Source organism: Wasmannia auropunctata, unplaced genomic scaffold (assembly GCF_000956235.1).
Source record: "Wasmannia auropunctata unplaced genomic scaffold, wasmannia.A_1.0 LD336038.1, whole genome shotgun sequence".
NCBI lineage: Eukaryota > Metazoa > Arthropoda > Insecta > Hymenoptera > Formicidae > Wasmannia > Wasmannia auropunctata.
Window position 1 is genome coordinate 1,555,508 of NW_012026852.1, and position 22,642 is coordinate 1,578,149.

At 41.7% G+C, this 22,642-nt stretch overlaps 2 protein-coding genes across 6 annotated transcripts in view; one reads left to right on the forward strand and one right to left on the reverse strand.

The window, feature by feature from the left end:
- Nucleotides 1-20,706, reverse strand: part of LOC105452075 (methylosome protein 50-like) — a 45,757-nt gene extending 25,051 nt beyond the window's left edge. The window contains exon 1 of the mRNA XM_011692903.1: nt 20,120-20,706. The gene's annotated coding sequence lies outside the window, so the exon portion shown is untranslated. The remainder of the gene's footprint in view (nt 1-20,119) is intronic.
- LOC105452073 (glucose transporter type 1) lies at nt 582-21,931 on the forward strand. 5 transcript variants are annotated; one of them, XM_011692896.1, is made up of 12 exons: nt 5,836-6,473; nt 7,135-7,245; nt 7,659-7,754; nt 7,854-8,014; nt 8,310-8,669; nt 8,877-9,108; nt 9,224-9,436; nt 11,488-11,712; nt 11,990-12,129; nt 13,682-13,711; nt 18,466-18,563; nt 21,813-21,931. In XM_011692896.1, the coding sequence occupies exons 1-12, from the start codon at nt 6,303-6,305 to the stop codon at nt 21,914-21,916; spliced, it is 1,941 nt and encodes a 646-aa protein (XP_011691198.1). In that variant the 5' UTR covers nt 5,836-6,302; the 3' UTR covers nt 21,917-21,931. The 5 variants fall into 5 exon arrangements, with proteins under 5 accessions (XP_011691197.1, XP_011691198.1, XP_011691199.1 ...); XM_011692897.1 differs by lacking the exon at nt 21,813-21,931 and adding an exon at nt 19,461-19,531 and having other exon boundaries at nt 5,837-6,473; XM_011692895.1 differs by lacking the exons at nt 13,682-13,711; nt 18,466-18,563; nt 21,813-21,931 and adding exons at nt 582-1,297; nt 19,461-20,111 and having other exon boundaries at nt 6,281-6,473.
- The last annotated feature ends 711 nt before the right edge of the window (nt 21,932-22,642 follow it).

The window sequence follows — 22,642 nt, forward strand, 5'->3', positions numbered from 1 at the left end:
TGCCGCGCGTAAACTCCCCGTGAATTATTCCTTCGCGTCGTCTGCCGTCGCAGACGATCCGTTGCCGGCGGTCCGCATATATCCTCCTGAAATGCCTTTTATTAATTAATACGCGCGTGCCCGCCCGGACATGGCGCGCCGCTACTACGAAATGCTCCGTGAGATTTAATTTTGACGGGAGCGCCAACGCGCCGAGAGACTGGAGCTCGAACATTTTGCCAATTAGCGATAGTATCGCTACCATCGAGATATTCTGTCATCGTTGCTCTTTACAGCTTCCGCTGCGAACAGATCAATGTCCTGCGATACACGATACTGTTCTTTTTTTCGCTGTATCGCGTTTGCATTTTTGCATCGGCTCCGTCGCGCAAAATCTAGCTGTATCGCAATTTTGAGTAAATCACAGACGAGCTACCCCTGCGAATCGCACAAAAAGAGTCGCCACCATCGGCACTGGTATAGATAGTCGTTGTAATTGTCGCACCTGGGCGCACGAACGAAAACGGTAAAGTGAGGAGTGCGAGATCGAGGGCCACTCTGTGTCACAGCTTCCGTCTCTGTCTTTGGACGCAGCTTGAACGATGGCCGATTCACGCGGCTTCAAGCCAATAAACCAGTTGTGGCAGAGCGCGACGGATCAGGATTCGGAGTGTCTCTACGAGGAGATCCCAGGCCGGTCCCAGGATACGGACCGGCCGGCTGGTGCCGCCGTTGGGCAGCTGGGGGAGGAGGAAGAGCAGCAGGAGGAGGAGGAGAACATCGGCGGTAGCAGAAGGAGCCTCGATTTCGGGGTGCAGGTTGGAGATAGCGACTTCTGGGGTCTCACGGGTCGGGAGGAAGTCGTCGCCAGGAGTGGTACCATCCCCCGTAGCAGGACCGACGGCGGCGCGAGGTCGCGCAGCGGATCGGCCGATCGGCGGCCATCGGATCGGGCGCGTCAGCGGGACGTTGTCATTGTCAGGGTGGAGGACGAGCGTTATGCCGCGCGTAGGAGCCACGTGGACGCCGGTACAGGCGCCGTACTGCCGCCTCCTGCGGCTGCCGGCCACAAGCTGACCAGGGGGCGTACGAGCGCTAGCAACACCGTCGCCCGGTACTTGCATTCGGCCAGCACGAACGCCTCGGCGGCGCACTACCATCACCATCATCACGGGCTGCACGGCCAGTATCCCCCCGGCGGCAGGACGACCGGCAGGCAGCACCGCCATCATCACCCCAGCCGCGGCTCGTACAGTAATGAGACGCAGGAAGAGGTACAGGAGGACGATGAAGCCACTCTACGGGAGTTGCTCGTAAGGTACGCTCTACGTTCCGCTGCGCGCGTAGACTCTCCACGCGCGGTAGACGACGAGAGAGTCTCCCCTTGCACCCTCTCTCTCGGTCCCCCTCGATCCCCCCCTCAGTTGTCCGGTGTATACCACTCCGAATCATCGGTTATCGCGTTATCGAGACAACTTCCGTAACCACACTGCGCCAGGAGGAAGAAGAATCGTTGTTCGAAGTTTTGTTGATCTCGCGATAAGATACGAGCTGTCGGAACGGATAATTATATTGTCTTCTCTCGTTTCGAGGAGCGAGAGAATTTATAAATATATAATGCATGCAATCCAGTTACGTTCTCACGTTGCTTTCTCACGATTATAAACAGAAGGATTTAATGTTTTATTGTCAAGATGTATAGTAATCGTTCCTAAAATGACTTGTTATCGGTGATTTATATAATTATTCCGGGCTCACGTAATCATTATCAAAAAACCAACAAGGCTTTTATAACAACTCGAATGTCGAAACACGGATTAATTATGTTATCCAAGGACAATTGGCGTCGCCACCGATGACTCTAAGAATTATCTGGATTGTTGAACGTTGGAGCAGCGCCGGTAGAAGTTTACGAAGGATCTGTGACCGTCGCGAACTTCGTAAACTCCTGTCGGCGACCATAACGTTGCAAACTATTCGCGATTTTTTTTTACAAAAATACACTTATATGACTGTTAAAAAATCAGATTCGAGCGGTTAAAGGCTTACCCATATTATATTCGCATTGTTCGTGCAAGTTGAAACCTTAAGCCTCCACGACCGAAACACACGAGCAATTTTCCACGATGTCGAAATAACATGTAAAATTGGGAATTAAATTTTTGCACGTAATCTCTTTTATTATTTTATAACGACGGCCGTGGAGGATTAACGCCGCCAAATGTTGCGAGCGAATGCGCTCAAGAATTTCTGTTTAAAATATTATTCTAATATAGCCATAGCCTTTAGAATTCTGTATTGACTTTCACATTAGTAGTGACCTCTTTTTAGGGTCTTGTATAGAAATCGTACTTTACTCTTTCCATGACGAGTGAAGCGTAGAGTTTTTCTTTTTTTTTAGTCTCTTATACCTAATCGCCTTAATCTCACGTGACATGATAGAGTCGCCATTATTCGAACGTTTCAGCTCGCGGGTGATTTATTCTCGATCTGCTCTATTTCTAATATAGCTTTCTGGGCCGAAATTAAAGTCGCTTATTTTTAAACCCCCGACAATCGCGTTTCTTGTCCAATTAAATTAAGAAGAGCTGTACGTGCGTTTATATTTAAATCAGTCGAGAAAAACGTTACGAGTTATACACGCTATTGTGTGTAATTCAGAAAAAAAGCAAATTAATTCTGTATATATGAATAATTATTGTTTGCTTGCCCAATATTTCAGATATTCCCCTCTTGTTATCGCAGAATTCGGTCATTCTCAACATCGCTCGTCCGCTGATTCGCGTAATGGGGGCTCCGTCGTGCTAATGTTAACAGTCACGAGAGACTTGGCCCTTTGAATCTCTCACGAGTAACTTAGCTTAGTACCTCCGGTAGAGCGTGTATGAGCTCTCGAGACTCGCATACCAATCAAGGGGACACTCCTCCGCTCTCTTTTGTCCGCTCTGTGTTAAAGTGCGCGGCCCCTCCCGCCTTTCCCCCCGAATCGATAACACTTATTTTATCGATCTCATATACGAGCTTTGCCACTGACGAAAACGACTTCACGACCGTAAACCATTTCCATAAACATCGTTCTCTCTCGAGAACCTAACTGTGTTGCAAATGCATCCAGGTAATTCCGGCCTAAGTGGCGATTGCCTTTACCTTATACGAACAAAAAACATCGTGACCGGCGAGGAAAAAAAAAGAAAGAAGGAAAAAGAGGAAAAAAAAGGAAAAAAGGAAGAAAGAAACGGACGTCTTTCCCGCTTATTATTTTTATATAGACTCTCTATGTATCCGAGAATGCAAATGCAAGGCTTTGTGCCATGCCATTCATCATTTATACATAAATCACACTCGCTCTTAAACTTTCTTGTACATATATACTACACACCTCTCGGTCTCATAAACAAGTCGACGATCAGACACTATACCGATATTATACCGTTGTTACATTGAATTTTTTGGCTGCGGCGCTCGCAGGCTTACCACTGATTGCTCATTCCATTTCGAAAATCATGTCTCCCCCACGAAGTCAGGTGCACAAATAAGCCCGCAATAGCACCGCATAGAGCTCGGAAACGAGGAGAGTAAAGACCGGGGAACCGGGTAATGGCATCCGGTTTATATACACGGCATATACATATACCGGGACACAGGCAATTAGTTCTCAACGAAGCGACTCGCGGATGAAATTCCGTTGGTAAAAAGAATCGCGATTGCAACGAAATTGTCTACGTAATCGTAAAAGATGAGAAGAAAAAAAAGAGGTAAATAAATATATCCTATTCGTTGACATAATAGATGGATTGCTAATTCACTGAACGAATTTACATGCGTATACTAAAAGTGTCTCAGAAATGTCACTCACTTTTTTTGTGTTAACGCAAATTGTTAGTCACGAGCAAATTGTTAGCACGATTCTCGACTCAGCCTCGGAGGCCGCGTGTCCTCGTGCAGATCCTCGTAAGATTTACAATACGCACCTATTAATTTATCGCTCGATGTGCCGTCGTTGTGACTTATTTGTGTGCGTGTCTCGTTCTCTTTTATCACACTCATGAGATCATGCTGACTTTTTGTAAATTATTTTGCCGACTGTTCGTTCCGCATAAAGTGATGGGCCATTCGAATTGTGCAAGCTCGCTTGTGGACGCGGGCGGCTAGGCAGGGGTGAGTAAGCTGGCGGTGCGTCGCATGGTGAATGTGTGAAAAGGACCTCTCTTTCACACGTGACGGCTCCGTCTCCTTTTTTTTTTCTTTTTTTTTCTTAAATATATATACGTAATAATATAGAAGCGAATTGGACGTCACGATTACTAAATGCGAGCGAATATATCATTATGACATGATTTTTATGACTGAACCACGACTGTGTTTCCAAACTAGGTAAAGTTTTACAGAGTGAGATAAGAGAGGAGGCAGGGGCGGGCGTCGTCGGGCCTTATACCCCCTCCCCGCCGTGTACGTTACCGTTGTGGACCAACCACTTCACAACAAGCAGTTCAGAGTCAATTGATTGGATTTGGTGGATAATCCAACGTACGTACATATGTCGTGTGAACAAAGCAAAGAACAAATAGATCTCTGTGAGAATAAGACGAAATACTGAATCAAGAGGAGTGAGTGGGGAGGCATAGAGGCTACTGTAGTTTCGGAACACAGCCATGGTCTCCCTACCTCCCAGGTACATGACAACATCATCACTGCTCTTTCTTTCTTTCTCTCTCTCTTCTCTCTCTTCTATTCCGCTCTTTTTCTCCCTTGTCTTTGTCTTTATGTACACATATCAAAAATAGAATTGTATCACTTTTTGGTTATGCGCCTTTTCAAACAGTGAAATACAATCAGATATCGTATCACTATATTATTTAGCCTTTCGAATTTGGATGCATTTATACATCACTAGCTGCACTTGCTCCTGAATGGATTCTTGCTTAAATCCTCGGTACACTTTCCTCGATCTCCCGCCTTCTTATACCCGTTTTCGTTTCCCATTTACATGATTAGGAAGAGGTGGTGCAATCCTTTGGTTGATAAGTGTACATATTTCCGTCTCTCTATGTCTATCTGCCCGTCTGTCTATCTTAATCCCCTCTGTCGTCTTCCCTACGTCTTTCACTTTCCGTCTCATCTGTCCGCGAATCATGTGCTCATTCATTTCTGCTATTCACCTATCGCTCATCATATATCATATATCTTAGAAAAAAAAAAGAAACTTTCGGTCTCTCTTTCTCTCGCTCTATTCTATTACATTCTCATCTTAAGTCAACCCCCCTTTCTGCTTGGCTGTGCACATCGATCGATGAGTTTGCCAATTCACCGAGTCGTTCGAAAGTCGTTCTCATGATATCCTTCACGATACGTATTGTGACACGTAGAGAGCGCGTGCGAAAAATACCAGCCATCTTTCATTCATTTGCATAATTCATTTGCATCGTGCCCATAGAAATAATTACATACAATGAGAGAAGCGATACAAAGGCGATGACGGTTAGGTTCGCGAGAATCCTGAGAATTTTTCACGAACGGAGAGAGTGTCGTTCCGACGTTTCAGCAAATATATTGAGGCATTTATATCTACTTATGACTATAACTACACACACGCGAATTCACAAACTTCCATCTAATATGTGCACAGCTGCGAAAATATATGTGTAATTCATATATATATTTATATATACTATTATATATTACCACTGTAGTGTCTATCACTTTTCACACTCACCACACACACCCTAGACGTGCTTTTAGTGGCGTTTGTGTTTTGTCTGCTATTGTTTTCTGCAACTTGACATATTTACCACATAAATATATATTATATAGAGAGAGAGCCGATTGTACATATATAGATATATATATATATACACACACATATATATATATATATATATCTGTTTACGTATTATTATATAACAACATCAACCCAACATTCCCCATGGCTGCCGAGCTAACGCCGGCTCGCCGCGCTTTCGAGCTCTCGAGGGGAGGTGAAGGTGTTCCGCACTTTGCACCTGTCGAATCGTTTCTCTTTCATTCTACACAACGTCGCATAACTCCGCATCCTCATACTTAAATATACGCGGTATATATAGATATACCATATGCACATAAAACGCGCCGGGCTAAACGGTCGTCTCAGGCAGGCGGAGAGGCTCGGCAGTTAAGCGCGGAGGTAGTTGGACTTTATCTTAGGGACCTAGGCAATAGCTCTAGCCTTGAACGTCTAGTGTCAGCGTGTTCGACACAATGCTGTCGTTCCGCTCACCCGTACGAATCAGCGAGATTCACGCGGGGTATATGTGTGTGGGGATAGTCTGCAGAAACAGGTCAGCGTTATGAGTATGAACCTGAGTGCCAAGCTGGACGAGCTGCAGCGGGGTGACCGCCAGCTGGAGACCACCGTCGCTCTCTGCGAGATCCGCACGCAGCTGCAGGAGCTCACGAAGAGCGTAGAGTCTTGTCAGAGCGAGGTCAGCGAGGTGAAGCGGGACATGGTCACGATTAAGGTACCCTCTATCTGACGTGCCCACATCTATCTTTTCTGATTTATACTGATCTAGATTGATCTCAATTTTGGAACTAACGATATCGAGGCGAAATAGGAAATTTCACGAATGAAAATTTTTGTTCTAAAAGAGATTAAATTAATGTTAATTTTACCCAAAGTAGCATGCGTTCGTTTATGGATATTTCTTTTAAATTAAATGTGTTAAATTATCAATATTAATATTAAATTATATAGATAATTATAAATTATTATAAAATTATTAATTTATTAATATAAATATTAATGTGAGTATTAATATGAATATTAATATTAAATATAAAAAAATTATCAGGTATATTATCCTGTTTGTAAAAAATACAAAAATTGAAGCGGCTGTTTGTTCCATTTTTTATCTAAAAGATTGTAGGAAAATGATATTAATACATTAAATTACGATGATTCGGAATATGTAAGAGGCGAACAAATATAAATCGTCGCAAATCACCTCGTATGCGTGATATAACCGAGGTGAAAAGCTTAAAGTTAGATTAAGTTTCATGTCTACGAATATAAATTCTTTTCGTTATTGAAAGAGCGCTTTACCGCGCTTTCAATAATGTAAAAATTGCATTTGGTATGTACGGAAGTGCTTCAGATGTTTTTTTTTTCTTGACACGCAGCAAGAACTAGATACGGTACAGCAGGTCAAGGAAGAGATAGAGGAATTACGAGAGTACGTGAATCGACTGGAAGAGCACTCCCATCGGCGGAAACTTAGGCTGTTGGAGCAGGTGACTTCCGGCGTTAGACAATGTTGCTTTTCTTCATTTTATCCACTTTTATTATGTTTTAAGAACTTGAGTTGCTACGTCGTGAATGATTTGCGCGTGTGTGTGCGTGATACTCTTTTTTTTAATTTATGATTTTCTTTTATAATTTTAATTTCCTCAGCGATGTATGATTTTCATCGGACAATGCATGTACGATGCTGTTAATAAAACATTGTGTGGAACAATTTTACACGTTCTTGTCATTTTATTTTATCTCGCATTTACAATGCACCCCCATTAGCGGCACTCCCTTTCCTCTTATTATTTATATCGCATATGTAGCTGTGCTAAATGTTACGTACATGGCGTATATATATATGTATCGTTGTCAATTATATATTTCTCACGCAAACGATAAATCCGGATATTTACAGGGGCTGACGCTTTTCCTGTCGTACGCGATACTAGCTGCCGTATTGGGAATGTTGCAGTTTGGATACAACACTGGAGTGATTAATGCGCCTGAAGTGGTACGTCTATCAACGTAAAGTCTTCCATATTGTACGCCTCGAATAATTTCCGTGAGCGAACGCTCGTATAATGTACTTCGTTCAATACTGTGTTTGCAGAACATAGAGAATTTTATGAAGGACGTGTACAAGGATAGGTACGGGGAGGATATTTCGGATGATTCTGTCAAGACGTTATACTCCGTGGCCGTGAGCATATTCGCGATCGGTGGTATGGTGGGTGGCTTCAGCGGAGGGACAATTGCCAACAGATTTGGCAGGTCGGTGCTTGGTTCAGTGGATATCGTAACTTCACAGAATTTTAACGAGAGACCAGAGTGCTTTCCAAGTTATAACACTCATGTTATTTTTTTTTTATTCGTAAAATTATAATATTTGTATCGTGTTTTCTTCTTTCATCAATCTATCTTTTCAACTGGAATTTCTGATAAATGCAGCTTCGATAGAATCTTTATAACATCGCATTTTGTAATTGGAAATCTCTGGGGGAATGATAATTGTTGTAAAATGGAAAGAGACAGAAATTAATATTGGCCCTTCTGCTCTGAATCGCAGAAAGGGAGGCTTACTGCTAAACAACGTGCTGGGCATCGTGGGGGCGTGCCTGATGGGTTTCACGAAGATCGCTGAGTCGTACGAGATGCTGTTCTTTGGTCGGTTCATCATCGGTGTCAATTGTGGCTTGAACACCTCGTTGGTTCCCATGTACATATCGGAAATAGCGCCATTGAACCTGAGAGGCGGCCTAGGCACGGTGAACCAGCTCGCTGTTACGGTGGGCCTCCTGGTCTCCCAGGTGCTGGGCATCGAGCAAATCCTTGGAACGAACGAGGGTTGGCCCATTCTCTTAGGACTAGCTATCTGTCCTGCCATTCTACAGCTACTGCTGCTTCCAGTTTGCCCGGAATCTCCAAGGTGTGTGTCGAAAATCATGTGTGTGTAGAATTAAATTAAAAAATATCATGCTTCTCGATTTTTGTTTAAAGTTAAACTTGAAGAGCTTGATCAAAGGATTCAACGTTAATAAAGTATAATTTTCTACGGTCCCACAGTTATTCGTTTATAATTGACATAGGCGAGCAACACCGCACACAATCTGTTAATGGAAAAAAAATTTTTCAGATATTTGCTCATAACTAAACAGTGGGAGGAAGAGGCTCGGAAAGCTTTGAGAAGGTTGAGAGCCAGTAACCAAGTAGAAGAAGACATTGAGGAGATGAGAGCGGAGGAACGAGCTCAACAAGCTGAGTCCACGATATCGATGACAGAGCTTATATGCAGTCCAACTCTAAGAGCACCTCTCGTTATTGGTGTGGTTATGCAACTTTCGCAGCAGCTTTCGGGTATCAATGCCGTAAGTAACGTATTTCGCTCGATTACTCGCACATATTTCTCTCTCTCTCTCTCTCTCTCTCGTTTTTGTTACAATAAATTTGAGCGATCTGACGTAAAATTATTGCCCGTTCCAGGTATTTTATTATTCCACGAATCTGTTCACTAGTTCTGGTTTAACGGACGAGAGTGCCAAGTTTGCAACCATTGGCATAGGTGCCATTATGGTTTGTATGACGCTAGTGTCTATCCCGCTCATGGATAGGACAGGAAGGCGTACGTTGCACTTGTACGGTCTCGGTGGCATGTTTATCTTTTCAATATTCATCACAATTTCGTTTCTCATAAAGGTGAGTTGGAATTTTCGGCACGCTCTTATCAGACTCGTTATTATTTTAATGATAAGCCGCAGCAGGCAATTTAATTTTAGAATTTTCTTGCTTGCGTATTCGACAGTTAACAGCTTTAAGAATAGCTTACGAAGATTCAGTATTACGGATATATACATATACACCGGACATTTTCCAAAAATATCTATCCATTAATATTCATTAATGAATACATATTTTCATTATACGATCAAATATTCATTGTACGATCTTTTATTGGTAAATTATGGCTTGTATAAATTCGAAGCGAAGAATTCATCACAAAAACATGAAATCGTGAACGCTTATTTTTTTGGCGTTAAATTCTTTGATTAGGCTCTTGAAGGCGTCGACTTAAAAAAAAAACTGAAGAAACGAGATTTCTTTTAAATTAAATTTTGATAATAAAATAATGTCAAACAATAATCTTTCTACATCGAATAACTGCGTGGAATAATTTATACATCTTATGTTCTATCTGGAAAATTATCTGATAGAAGATAGAGATTTCATTGACAATGACGGATTTATTTATTAATACTTTCTCCGTAATCTTGAGAACTGTGCTTTGAGAATTTGGAAAAATCGCCTGACAAAGATCGCGAATTGTAGCTACGTATCTGTGCTTTGACACTCTATGCACCTTGGCGAAAGGTGTACTTAACACTTTGTTCACAGCTGGAGTGCGGCACTGCACCGACAGTGAGAATCACCATTATATCTATACGAATTTGCATCACAGAAATCGACTCATTTTAATTTCTCCCCACCATTCATGTAGCCAATAAGTCACGTCCTTTGCCCGCATGCTCGTTTCTTTCATTTGCGACGTAGAAGATATTTTACATCTCGATACATGGACACGTATCTGCCTCATAAATTTATTCATCGAAATTTTTAAGGATACAAGAATATTTTTAGTGACTGTTTTTATCATTAATATCGAATGGTCCTCCTAACTGAACGTGTGTTGATTAAGCAATCGATAGCAGGGACGCGAGAAAAAAAAATGTGAAAGAAATGCAGACGAATCAAGTGTCGCATGTATCGTGTATCGCACGCCGTTATGTTACTCTGGCTTACTTGTAGTTCCGCTTTTTCAGTAACCCGCTTCCCTCCTCCCCTTCACCACTGACGACCTCTTTCGTGACTGTCTGGAGGAGATTTACTTCCCGTTTATTAATCAGCCTATGTTCTCTACTTGGCTCAAACCTGTCACTCTCTATGTATCACATTACATCAACAATTAACAATATTATGTGTTAACAATAACATATTCGCGAAGTCCCTGATAGGTATACATACGTCAGTTATTATTATCCTCTGTGTACAAAATTTAACGGATCTTCAGCTGCTGATTGTATAGCACCGTATGCTTTCATACGTTACGATTAATCTCGTATAATCCCGTAAGAAAGAATAATTCGCGTTTTTCGGTAACCATTACGTGTATCATTAATTACGCGAGCCGTCGTGTACAAATTCGCACCTCACGTTCCTGCCGAAATTTTGAGAACGGTCCAGTTTTCTCGTGCGTAAAATTGTTCGAGAAAAGATGTACAGTTTATGATGAATGAAATGTATTAAGGTATCTCGATTCGCGCGACGACCGTCTGCACATATGGATGTTCCGCGCGTACGGCTAAACGCATTATATCTATATACTCTAATTGAGGTCAAAGCAAATCCTGGCACTCATCATGGAAAGCAGCGTACCGTGCTTCACCGCTTAACGAGAGGTTGTACTGTACATAACAAGGCACTCTGTCGTTATACAAAATACTTTTTGCCGCAATCACCAGTTGTCAATGCCAATGCCTTTCATTACACAGGGTTGAGCTGCGCACCGCATGCGGCATTACGAATTATTATTATTATTATTATTATATATATACGTTTCGACATGTGTTCTCTATCCGAGTTTTTTCGAGTTGAGTTCCTGGCCTGCCGTACTATCTTTTTCTTACTTTTGATTTTTCCTGAGGCTCCTCCAGCTGCTCAGGAAAGAAGAACACGATTCTACTGCCTGATAGGAGTTCTTTGGCTATGTGCAGGAAATGATTGACTGGATGTCCTATATCTCGGTGGTGTCGACCCTGTGCTTCGTCGTGTTCTTCGCCGTCGGCCCCGGATCTATACCCTGGATGATCACGGCGGAGCTGTTCTCGCAAGGCCCTAGACCCGCCGCCATGTCCATCGCGGTCCTCGTCAATTGGATGGCTAATTTTTTGGTTGGCATCGGTTTTCCAAGCATGAAGGTAAGACAACGACATCGGCCAATTGTCGTTTCACTTTAAACTACCTCCATTCGGGAGAGCAAATAACCGATTATACAAATCGATTGAATTGCAATTAATTGAGCGCAACAGAAGATAATTATATGTAACGCTAACGTTATATATAATTGTTACATTAACGTATTGTTGTTAATTAATGAAATAGATACGATAGAGCGTAACAATTATACAGGGCATAATTCGGGCATAAATTCGACTTTTGATATAAACTTGCTACGCGCGCGTTTCTGTGTTACAGAGTAGCCTTGAAAACTACACGTTCCTACCGTTCAGTGCATTTCTAGCCATCTTCTGGATCTTCACCTACAAGAAGGTTCCTGAGACCAAGAATAAAACATTCGAAGAGATTCTAGCTTTATTCAGGCATGGTAACGACAGGTATGCAAGACACAAGCAACTTACTCCCTTCCCCATTACGTATTCTCCCACGTATCCGTATAATGATAGCAAAATGTTTGAATAGTTATTCTGCATCCCCGCCTCTCTTTAGTTTCCTTTCGAAAGGAGGTCTCTGGTATATCTATATACATGTATATACGTATGTATAGCTTAAAATCCGCGCGACGGTATCCCTCAATCTGTATCCCCCGTTTATTTTTAACTCGACTCACATTGGGTACGATTTTTTAAAGTTAAGCGAAAGAAAAATCGAAATTTACATTTTCGAACTAATAACCGCACAATTTAATTAACCGTTTAATTGCACGGAGGAAAGGAGAGAGTAAGATAGATTCAGATAAACGTATCCTATGTACGTGGTGTACTGTTAACATATCCGTCCGAACGTTCATCCGTCCGTCTGTACTCGATAACGAATTAAGCTCGTTACTATATAGAGATTTCTCGAATCTCGAAGAAGAAATTTTATAATTTATTATTATAATACGATCTCATAACATTTTCTCTCTATTGTATTATAACTCTACTCCCGGGATAGTATATATATATACATATTACGCTACGCAATTTTTGCATGCATCGCCGCTTGTTCGAAGCAATAAACAGAAGTTGATCTGTGATAAAGTTTCGTCCTTTTTTTTCAGGGGGGGAGGAAATTAAGTTCCTCCCCCCCACTTATACACGGGGGACATTGTTTGTACATATTTATAAGTACAAGCTAAAGTAGTTTGTAAAATTTCGCCTTGAAATTTTGTCACACGTGCTTGGTTTCCCTTTATTGCATATCCCGATATATTTTCTTTCGTTTAAAAGCTGTTGCAAGGAAAGTACGTACATTTTTACATATTACTTGCGAAGTAAGACGCAACCACTAATCGATTAGCAAGTAGAAGAGATAAAACGTGCACGACATTGCGAATCATGTAACGAGATTATTGTACTGAGAAAAGCGTAAAAAAAAAAGAAAAGAAAATGGAGCAGTGACCGTAGGTCATTAGTTTTCTGAAAAGTGTAAACACCACAGAACGTAATTTTAGTCATCTCATTTGCGGAGTATTGCGAACGAAAGTACAAGTCAGCTATCTCGCTGTTGATCCTCTTGGCAGTTCAGACGATATTCCGTTAGATTTCCGGGAGAGGATCCGTGAAGAAAAAAAAAAGAAAAACGTGTCGGCTCTATGTTACATATAGAAGAACAATCGGTCATGTGAAATGCCGATATATCTGATTTCTTGACATTGCGATTACTTTCGAGTTATGTGTAAGAGACACGTTGTTCTCCAGTTCGAGTCGCGCGAGTTGAACACTTTTGCCGTCTTTATTGTTATACATTTTCAAGGCCAAATGGATAACATTCTGTTTGTTTAACGTACTGTACATGTATCGTTTCAATAAAATCGAATTATTTCATGGTTCTCTGGGTAAACTTGGATAATTTTTCGTTGATTTTCCGTTGTTTCGTTTTTAACTACGATGACCGACGACTGTGTTCGATATATCGTAACTGTGCTTTCTGTGTTATTCGGAGCAGGAGCAGCTTGCGGGACAGCAGACTTTATGGGTGAGTCCTGCTACTACACACTTTCCTGTGTTACTGTGGTGGCTTTGTTTACGAGATATATTATACCGATATACATATACCGATTACTACTTAACTGCATGAAGATAAATGACCAAAGACACCACCCTAGTTTACATCCAAAAGAGAGGGATTATTTTTTATGCGCTAAATAAAACACCCCCGTAATCCTTCAATGTACAAGTAAAATGCCTTTTTTCCTGCAAAGGAAAAAAAAGCTGGTTTAAACCGACGTCTCTCGCAGATGTTGGGAAGTATTAAAGTATACAGGAGAGAAAGAGAGAGAGAGAAAGAGAGAGAGAAAGAAAGAAAGACAGAGGAAAAATCGAAATAAACATTTTCTCCTATCTCTTCTTGTTCTACCAATCCTATTTCGCTTATTATCATAATCGACGCGTAATCGCGTTATGCCACGATTACTGAACGACTGCTGAACTTGTTTAAAAAATAATCCTGACCCGGCCCACGCGATTATCATTGACTTCAATCCGAAGGCCTGGCATGTCGAAATATATATATATTTTACTATCAGCTAATGCGACTCTCCGTCTTATTGCGTAATCAGTCAGGCTGAACTAAGAGAATTCAGATATACATACATATAGCTGCATGAACATAAGTTGTTATACCATATATATATATTATATATAAATTGTTCGTTTTTTTTCTTTTGTTGGAGATACATTTCACAGTTTCTAAAAGTTCGTCAGGGCTATTATGTAATCGACATGTACACGTCTGCGCCCGCGGTATAATCCCCGACGAAGATGTCCGCATAATTCCGCACTCCGTCACTGCCGGAGGTTCTCGCGAGAACCTGATCCTTTTTTTTTTCACCTCGAATAAATTGTCGTGTTTACAATCTCTCTTCATGCCGCATACGATCGCGGCTTCTGCATACTTCACTGCTCGTATCCGGGAAACACGGAGGAAACTTTTGCCTCTCCTCGCGGAAACGCCCGTATAACGCGCCGCGGGATCACGGTACTACATAACAGCCCCGATCGCTTGACTTCCTCTTTGGAGCCTTGTATTCTACAGCATGCTCCTCCTTTTAGCGTTACGTACAATGCCCAGTTAAATGTTTTCGGCGACAGGCAAGAGTCTTGGAAACAGTTTTTTATGTCGATAGTTGGCACGAGTTTATGGCGCTGTACTGTGCGACTTGCATGTTAGTGCTTTACGTTACTGTTTGGCGTTACCAAAGTGATTCCTGAGTTGTGTTAAGAGATACGATACCACAAACGTGTTTGTGATCGGCGAGCAGGACGCTTCTGTAAACTTAACGACCGGCTTTCGGAATTTCGACACTCAACTCGCAGAGCTTTGGCTCTGCCTCAAATGGGGATCTGACGATTAAAAAGTAAGGGCACTCGAAAATATAGAGCGCCAAATTTATATTTTTATTGTAAAATAGTTGCAACTTTTGTACTTCAATAAGAATCAATTTCAACTTTAATATTTTTCGATAAAATTCGCGAGATATTCAGAATTTTTTAAAAATTCAATGCTCGACGCAGATTCAAAATACAGGCTGCTTTTAAATCAGGAATTCCAGAGACTTTTGCGGAAGAGCCATCAATTAAGTCGAAATCTTGAAAATGGAGATTAATTTTACAGAGGCTGAGCGGCGGAGACCGCCGCTTTGCATCGTTTTATATTCCGCCGTTCGTCGTGTAAACATCGCGAGCGATAATTTACACGCGTTCTGGGTTTCAATTAATTTCTGCGGTGAGAGTCGACAAGTTTTTTGTTTATTTGATCAGTGCAGCTCTCGATAAACTCGCACACACGTGACATATATTTTTTGTTTCCCTTCCGGTTTCTTTCCTTCTGCTTTTGTTTCGATCAAGGTTTTGCCGAAACATTCGTCAAACGATTCAAAACAGGAATCCTACCCGTTGAAGGTAGCTAAGTCGATAGCTGGTTACGCTGCTTATGATTTAGCGAAAGTTTCTTCGGATCTGTTTGTTTCGAGGCAAGCTAATTAAAGCGTCAGCGTAATGTTATCGTATTTATTAATTGAATGGTAACTAAATATTGGATCGAAGCAGTAATGCATTTGTGGGCTTTTTTCTCGTGTTCTAACACGTTTGCATTTTACCGCAGGAGAATTAAGCTTTCGGGAAGCGGCGCGAGCACGGTGATGGGGAAAATTGAGATATAAATACTAAGTGTTTTATGAATTTACTCACTCGCCTGTAAATTTGTTTTGCTTAATGAGTAACAAACTAACAATACGATCGCTCTGCAGCTTTGTAACAATGTTAAAGTAAATGTTTATGCTGAGTTGTATCTCTATAATCTGACTCAACTTGGTCTTGTGTTAGCGCGCCACTCGATTTTCCTTTTACTTTACCGTTCTATCTCTATATAGGCGAGGAAAGGAGATGCAGTTAATCTCAGTTAGCGTAATTTGTTATATCGATACGATTGATCTAGTATACGCGCGACAAAGGAAGAGTTTCGGGGCGGTGAACATTAAAAAAATCAAATTAGTCAGTGAAAAATAATTCTCAAATTTTTAACGATTACACTATTAAAATTGAATTTATTTGTTAATGATTTGTTACTAAAATTGACATGTCTATTAAAGTTAGATTAAATTTGAAGTAGCTTACTTTATAAGGCTATGCTCTCGATTAGGATCTCTGTCGTAGATATAGATTACATACCATTTATCTTTGCGTGCCGTTTTTATCGTTACAATTACCAATTCTGATTGCTAATTTATCGGAGAGTACGATACGTTTTAGAGATGTTATCAGTCGACATCGGTAGAGCTCGGCTGCGATATAGTTGGAGATACGAAGAGATACACGGTAGACAGGAAAGAGAGTTGAACGTTTTCTTTCTATATTCGTCCGTGTAGGATGCATCTGTACACGTCTTAGCGTTACAAATAAACTTTGTGACACGTACGAAGAGATTCACGCGCGAAAGATAAATAGGATCTCTCTGAACACCCAAAAAGCTGAACACGAGGGCTCGATCGCCATTATGTAACGTTGTTGTCTTACAGGGAAGAGGAGCTCGCCACTAACTCTAGCAAGGAGACCGTCCTATCTGACGCCACCACTGCCAACCATACCCACGCTACTGATAAACTATAAATCTAAAACGCTAATGAGAAACGGCTCTAATCAGCAATCGAATTGGCCGATTCACTCGGAAACAAAAAGAAAGACTATCGTAGACTGGCGCCTCAGCCAGGCGGACTGTTATTGATTCTATATACATTGTTATATATACATATATATCGGATGACACGAGAGAACTTGTAGTACTTGGTAGTACTCACTATAGTGTGAAACTGTTAATCGATACGCACTGTGTAATTCACATTTATAAACTTCGAGACTGCTCGTTAGCATTATATACATATATTAACGAATATTTCGGCATCACCGAATAAGATCGTAATTTTAACATTTATGGTTTAAGGATGTAAAATAAAAATCTGTTTCTTTATTTGATTATCCGGATATTTTGAGTTTCCTCCTTCCATTCGTGTTTACGCCTTACACGCCGCGTTACCGATCGGGATTGACTTTGATTTTTCGAGTGGCAACGCAAAGCGAAGTCGATGTGCGGCGAAAGACGGCGAAGCCACGAGAGAGAGAGAGATAGAGAAAGAGAAATCGTATCCTCTGCACTAAAAGACATGTGTAAATATGTATGTATCATAATTTCACTTGTGCTCGAAATTACGGACGGAATTCCCTTTTGTGATAATCCCTTCGGTAATGGAGATTGCCTCGGTGAACGTCTGTTAAGTGTTAACTTGCCACACAGGCTGCCAAATATAATGTTTGATTCTTTTTTTTAGTAAGTATATATACGTAAATTTCTCTACTACACAGGCCAGTGAAACGTTGTATAATAGTACACAAGATTAGAAACTGTGAAATGAATCGTTATATAAATACGTACGCATTATCGAGCGAGAGTGCAACGCGTGCCACAGCCGCGCGCCCGTGGACCCGTAAGTACGCCGCACGGATTCACGTGGGGGGGAGCAACTCGATTCAAGATCCGTGAATCCGTTCCCAGACCCAGTGGGAGATCCACGGATCTCCGAATCCTCACCTCCGCGGGTTTACGAGTGATCGTTACCGTAACGATCGCGGCGGAGGGAAGAAGCGATTTTTCGACTTTCTCGAAAACGTCGAACGATTTAGGATCCGAATAAACGCGCTCATATCGTTTCTTTTGCATTTATTATCCTCCCCCCCCCCGTCGTGTAACGATATATTAGATCGCGCGTAAAGATCGTGCGTTATACGTAAAGATGAATCTACATTTTCCCCTCGTAAATCTCGCATCTTAAGTTTCTCTTTGCATCCATGTAGCTATTTTTATCTTTCCTACATTCGATCATCAATCATTGCTCAAAAATATCATGTATCATCATATTTAATGTAATTCAGCCGATCATTTGATTGTATTATAAGGATAACGTTTTATAAATTCGTATAGTAAAATCGTGAATAACGGTGTAGCTGGCTCCACGAGATTTCGTCGGATCCGAGTGAAAGCGATTAAATTAAGGAACGCGAATGATATAAGAATTAAACCGCAAACTCGTCGCCGTGTATTTTGTACGAATCGCAATCGGTGCTCCAAAAGGGAATTTGTATAGCGAGGAGAGAAAAGAAAAAAAAAAGAATAAGAAAATCAACAGAAATGTGATTTAAAGAAGTGGAAATCTGGACAAGTCGCGTGATGTTTTACAGGAGCATGCTAAACTGTGTGAATGCATTAGAGGGACACATACCGCCAGCAGAGAGCGCAGCCCTGATGGTGGCAGAGGAGAAGCCACATCCTGATTCATGTAAGGCTTTTTTTTTAAGAAAAAAAAAAAACTCCCGACCAGCATCAATCACGATACATTGCAACACGATAACTTGTATAATCCCTGTCATATATATATATATATATATCTCTCTGTCCAAGACAAACAATTCTCTAAACGCGGGATGCGAAGTCGCGAGATCGAGATTGTTCGTTTTCTCTCTCGGACCGCTGCGATGATTCCGGGGGTGATCAGGTGCTCCCTCGATTCGGCGGTCGAGCACGATACTTCACTTCAACTTTTGTCCCGTACGATATACTTTATATGGATCGTCTCTTTTTCGTCGACGATACTCGTGCGAATGCGTTCATCGAGTGGAAATTGACGTACGCGCCGATCGAACGTCCGTCGAACTCAACTCGAAGTTTGAACTTTTCAGAGCCTTTTTACCGCATTAGAATATTAGATCACTAGATTTATATATACATTTTCATAAATCGCACATTTTTAATTTCTTATATACGCTATACACAGATTTTTACACTTTTCATAAATTGCATATTATTTATTTCTCACACTACACATTACGTTTATTTCTTTTAATCACTTTCATTTCACGCCTGATCACCTCATCAATCATCCATCAAATCTCTGCTATACGTCATTCCGCGCGTGCTAAAGCACTGAAAACGTTGTGCTGCGGGAAACGGGAAAAATTTTCAAGAGCAACCGAGCAACCGTGCGAATCCGATCAGCAGAGTGTACGAGGAATTGTTTGCCACGTGTCGCTTTACGCGCATATACATATATCCAATATCATCTTGCATGCCATAATGCCGTATATGTATGTTCGTAAGTTTCTCCTGATTTGTAGTCTCTCATTGTTGGAACATCTGTTTTTAAATTTATTTGCGAACGTTTCTTTTCTGCTTTCAGTCTAATTCAGAAAGTGCAGAGGCGTCAAAGTGCTGGTTATACGACAGTATACAACAAACTATACATTGTGCCGCTTCACGCTACAAGACACACGCGAGCGGTCTCTCTCATAGCGGAAACACTATTCGAACTCTATTCACCCCCTTTCGCGTTGACAACGGCAAAATCAGGAAAGAAAATATCAAGTAGATCGACATACCGGTGTAACGTGTGCCATACCGAGAGATCAGAAATTTCTAATCTGCCTGTAACATCTCATTCACCCATTAGAACAATTGCACACAAAAAAAACAGACATTTTTTTCAGAGCTCTCGTTTGCGAAAAAAATTCAGAGAATTTCAGAAAAAAATCTAGACTAAAATCTAGACTAACTCTGTCTTTATCGATTCTCGACACACACACACACATACACGAGATTACCCAAGCAGGAAACAAAAAGTCATGACGACAGAAAAAAATGGCGTCAAGATGGCTCCAAAATATTGACTAAAAATCACATTTCTCGATCAGTCACGATTCATTTTAACGTCACTGTGACGTTGTCGTGACTCATGTCGTCCTGCTTGCGTACTTTCTCTCGCTCACATTCACGAACTTTCGTTTTCACTCGGCATAATAGTTTACGTTGGACATCATTCTAGTGTATCTACTCTCTTACCTTAGCTTTTCCTTTCTGTTTCACACTGCTTGGGTTCAGGCTCACTCCCGCGACGTGAACTCGCTGGAGTTTCAGTTTAGATGAGCTTATTTTTCTGACAGTATATATTCACCCGCGCACATATCTATTAATCATATGAAAAATATATAGGCACACAGAAGCAAACCTACGTTAAACGCGTGAATCGAATGATCTCAGAACACATGCTGCCTTTTATTGTTAACCATTCTCTCTCGGCGATATCTTTCTCGCGATAGCCCGTAATGAACTACATAAACGATGTGTTTCAGAATAATAAGCTCTATATATACATATATATATATATATCACACATCCATTTATCGTTTCTGTGCAACACGACAATTTTTTCATCCTATATCATATCTATATACACTTTGGACTTTAATTATTAATATTATATGTGATTACACGATACGAGAAAGTGGTAGACACTCTTCACGTACTGCTTCGTTTCTACGAATTATTATACATTATCGTATATATTATGCGCTATCGACACTGGCCTTTGTAGTAGTTTAAAGGGAGGCAGGCCAATGTGAATATATGTATATTTCCCTCATTGACACATATTATTATTACTGACGTAGCATCTGTGGAGCAATCCCGGATTGCGAGGATTCGTTTCGTTCATGTAATCGAACTTCTTAGGCCAATGTACATACATATAATTGGCGTTGTTGTTGATTTTCGTACGGTGCTGTACAATCAATTTTTTCAGCAGCATGAATGGTGTAAAGGGCATGCGCGCATGAATGTAATTCTCTAGTGCGTAGGTGCAAAAGGTAATTTCATCTCCCGCGAGAGTTTCGGACGTTTGGCTTTGAAAAATTTTAAGTCACTTAAGTCGAGAATCGTAGTCTCGCGCGGCAATCGATAATTATAGCTAAGATAATTATAGCCGGAGGGAACACGAATATATTTCTTACTAATGTATACGAATAAGTATTTTCTCAAATTAATTATTCACTGTTATAACATTCAAACATCACGTGGATTTCTAAGCGTATATAATACACAGCGATAATATCCTACATACTGATGTTCCTATATCATCTTCTTTTGCTTGACATTTGAGAGAAACTTCATTATTAAAATATATTCGCGGTCGATGAGCGGTAATATGTAAGTAGCACGGAGACTGCTGCTTATCTCGTAAATATTGATCGTATTTCGGAAAGCTAATAGAACGAATTTTAATCGCTGTTGACCTTCTTTTTGGCCAGTTTTTACAAGTGCGCTTAAATTGCATGAGTTTAGCTCTGAGACTAAAAGAGTAGCGGCTACAAAGAAGGGACTTGTTACATGACACACCGCGATTGATTTCGAGGGAATAACTGTTAAAAGCACGAAGGTGAAACGTCGTATTTTCCTACTGACGACGACCCGCCCGCATTTCACGCGAAAGAGAGACTCTTGTATCGTGAGCAGTTACGATGAAAATTTAATTCGACCGAAGGGAAAGGCCGAGTGGCCATATCGAGAGCAGTAGAAGCTTGCTTGCTCGTCCTATGAGACATACATACACGTATCTATATACACTTTTTAGCGATGTGCCCGGAAACGTAGGTAGTTGGTGAGATGAGACATACGCGACGTGGCCTGTTATCGCGCGCGTATAGAGGAGAGGAAGTTCGCGAGTAATATACCCGTGAGACTAACGTGCACCCCACAGTTGTGTTTGCAGCTGGATCCGAGCGCTCTTCCGTCGCTCCCGCTCAGCCGGAGAGACCACCGCCCCCGCTTCCCCCGCCACGCTTTCCGAACAGCGGTGTCTGACAACGGGAAACAACTCCTCTTAATATCGGTAACCTAGTGATCATGAACGCGCCGATACCGTTGCCGCTGCTGCTCACCACCAGCAGCCTCAGCCTGGAGACGCAGCTCTACGAGATCATCACCGAGAGCAGCAAGGCGTGCGCGGCGTTCCTGCGGCACAGCCTGCGCCGCGCGACCAGCCTCGGCTGGACCGCGACCGGCGAGGGCTTCGAGACGACGACGACGACGGCGGCGAGCGGCGCGATGTACAACGAGCACTGAGAAGAGAACGACGGGGAAGGGAGTCGCGGAAACGAGGCGAGACGCCGAGTTTCGTACGACGACGACGACGACGTGGTCAGGTGCGAGGTGCAGCATCCACAGGATCGGCAACACGATTGCTCAGCATCGGCGACGCGTTGATCGAGGGAACCGAGTGGTTTTCCTCGTTGGTCGATCGCGTCTCTCTGTCTGTCTGTCTGTCTGTCTCTCTGCGAGCTGAATTAGTTTCAACGAAGAGCACACGGGGTCGATCGGGGTAAACCGTTGGGAAATGTTATACCAACGAATATTATGAGAATATATACCTCAGCGTTATAATTAGGGTGAATGGGGCATCGCGATATTTTCTCCGATATTAATCGACGGGCGTGACTTCTCAATCGTTTCGCGTGATGTATAGCTATTGAAACATAATTATTCGAATGATTTTCGTGGGAGATGATTATCAGGATCGTCGTCCAAAAA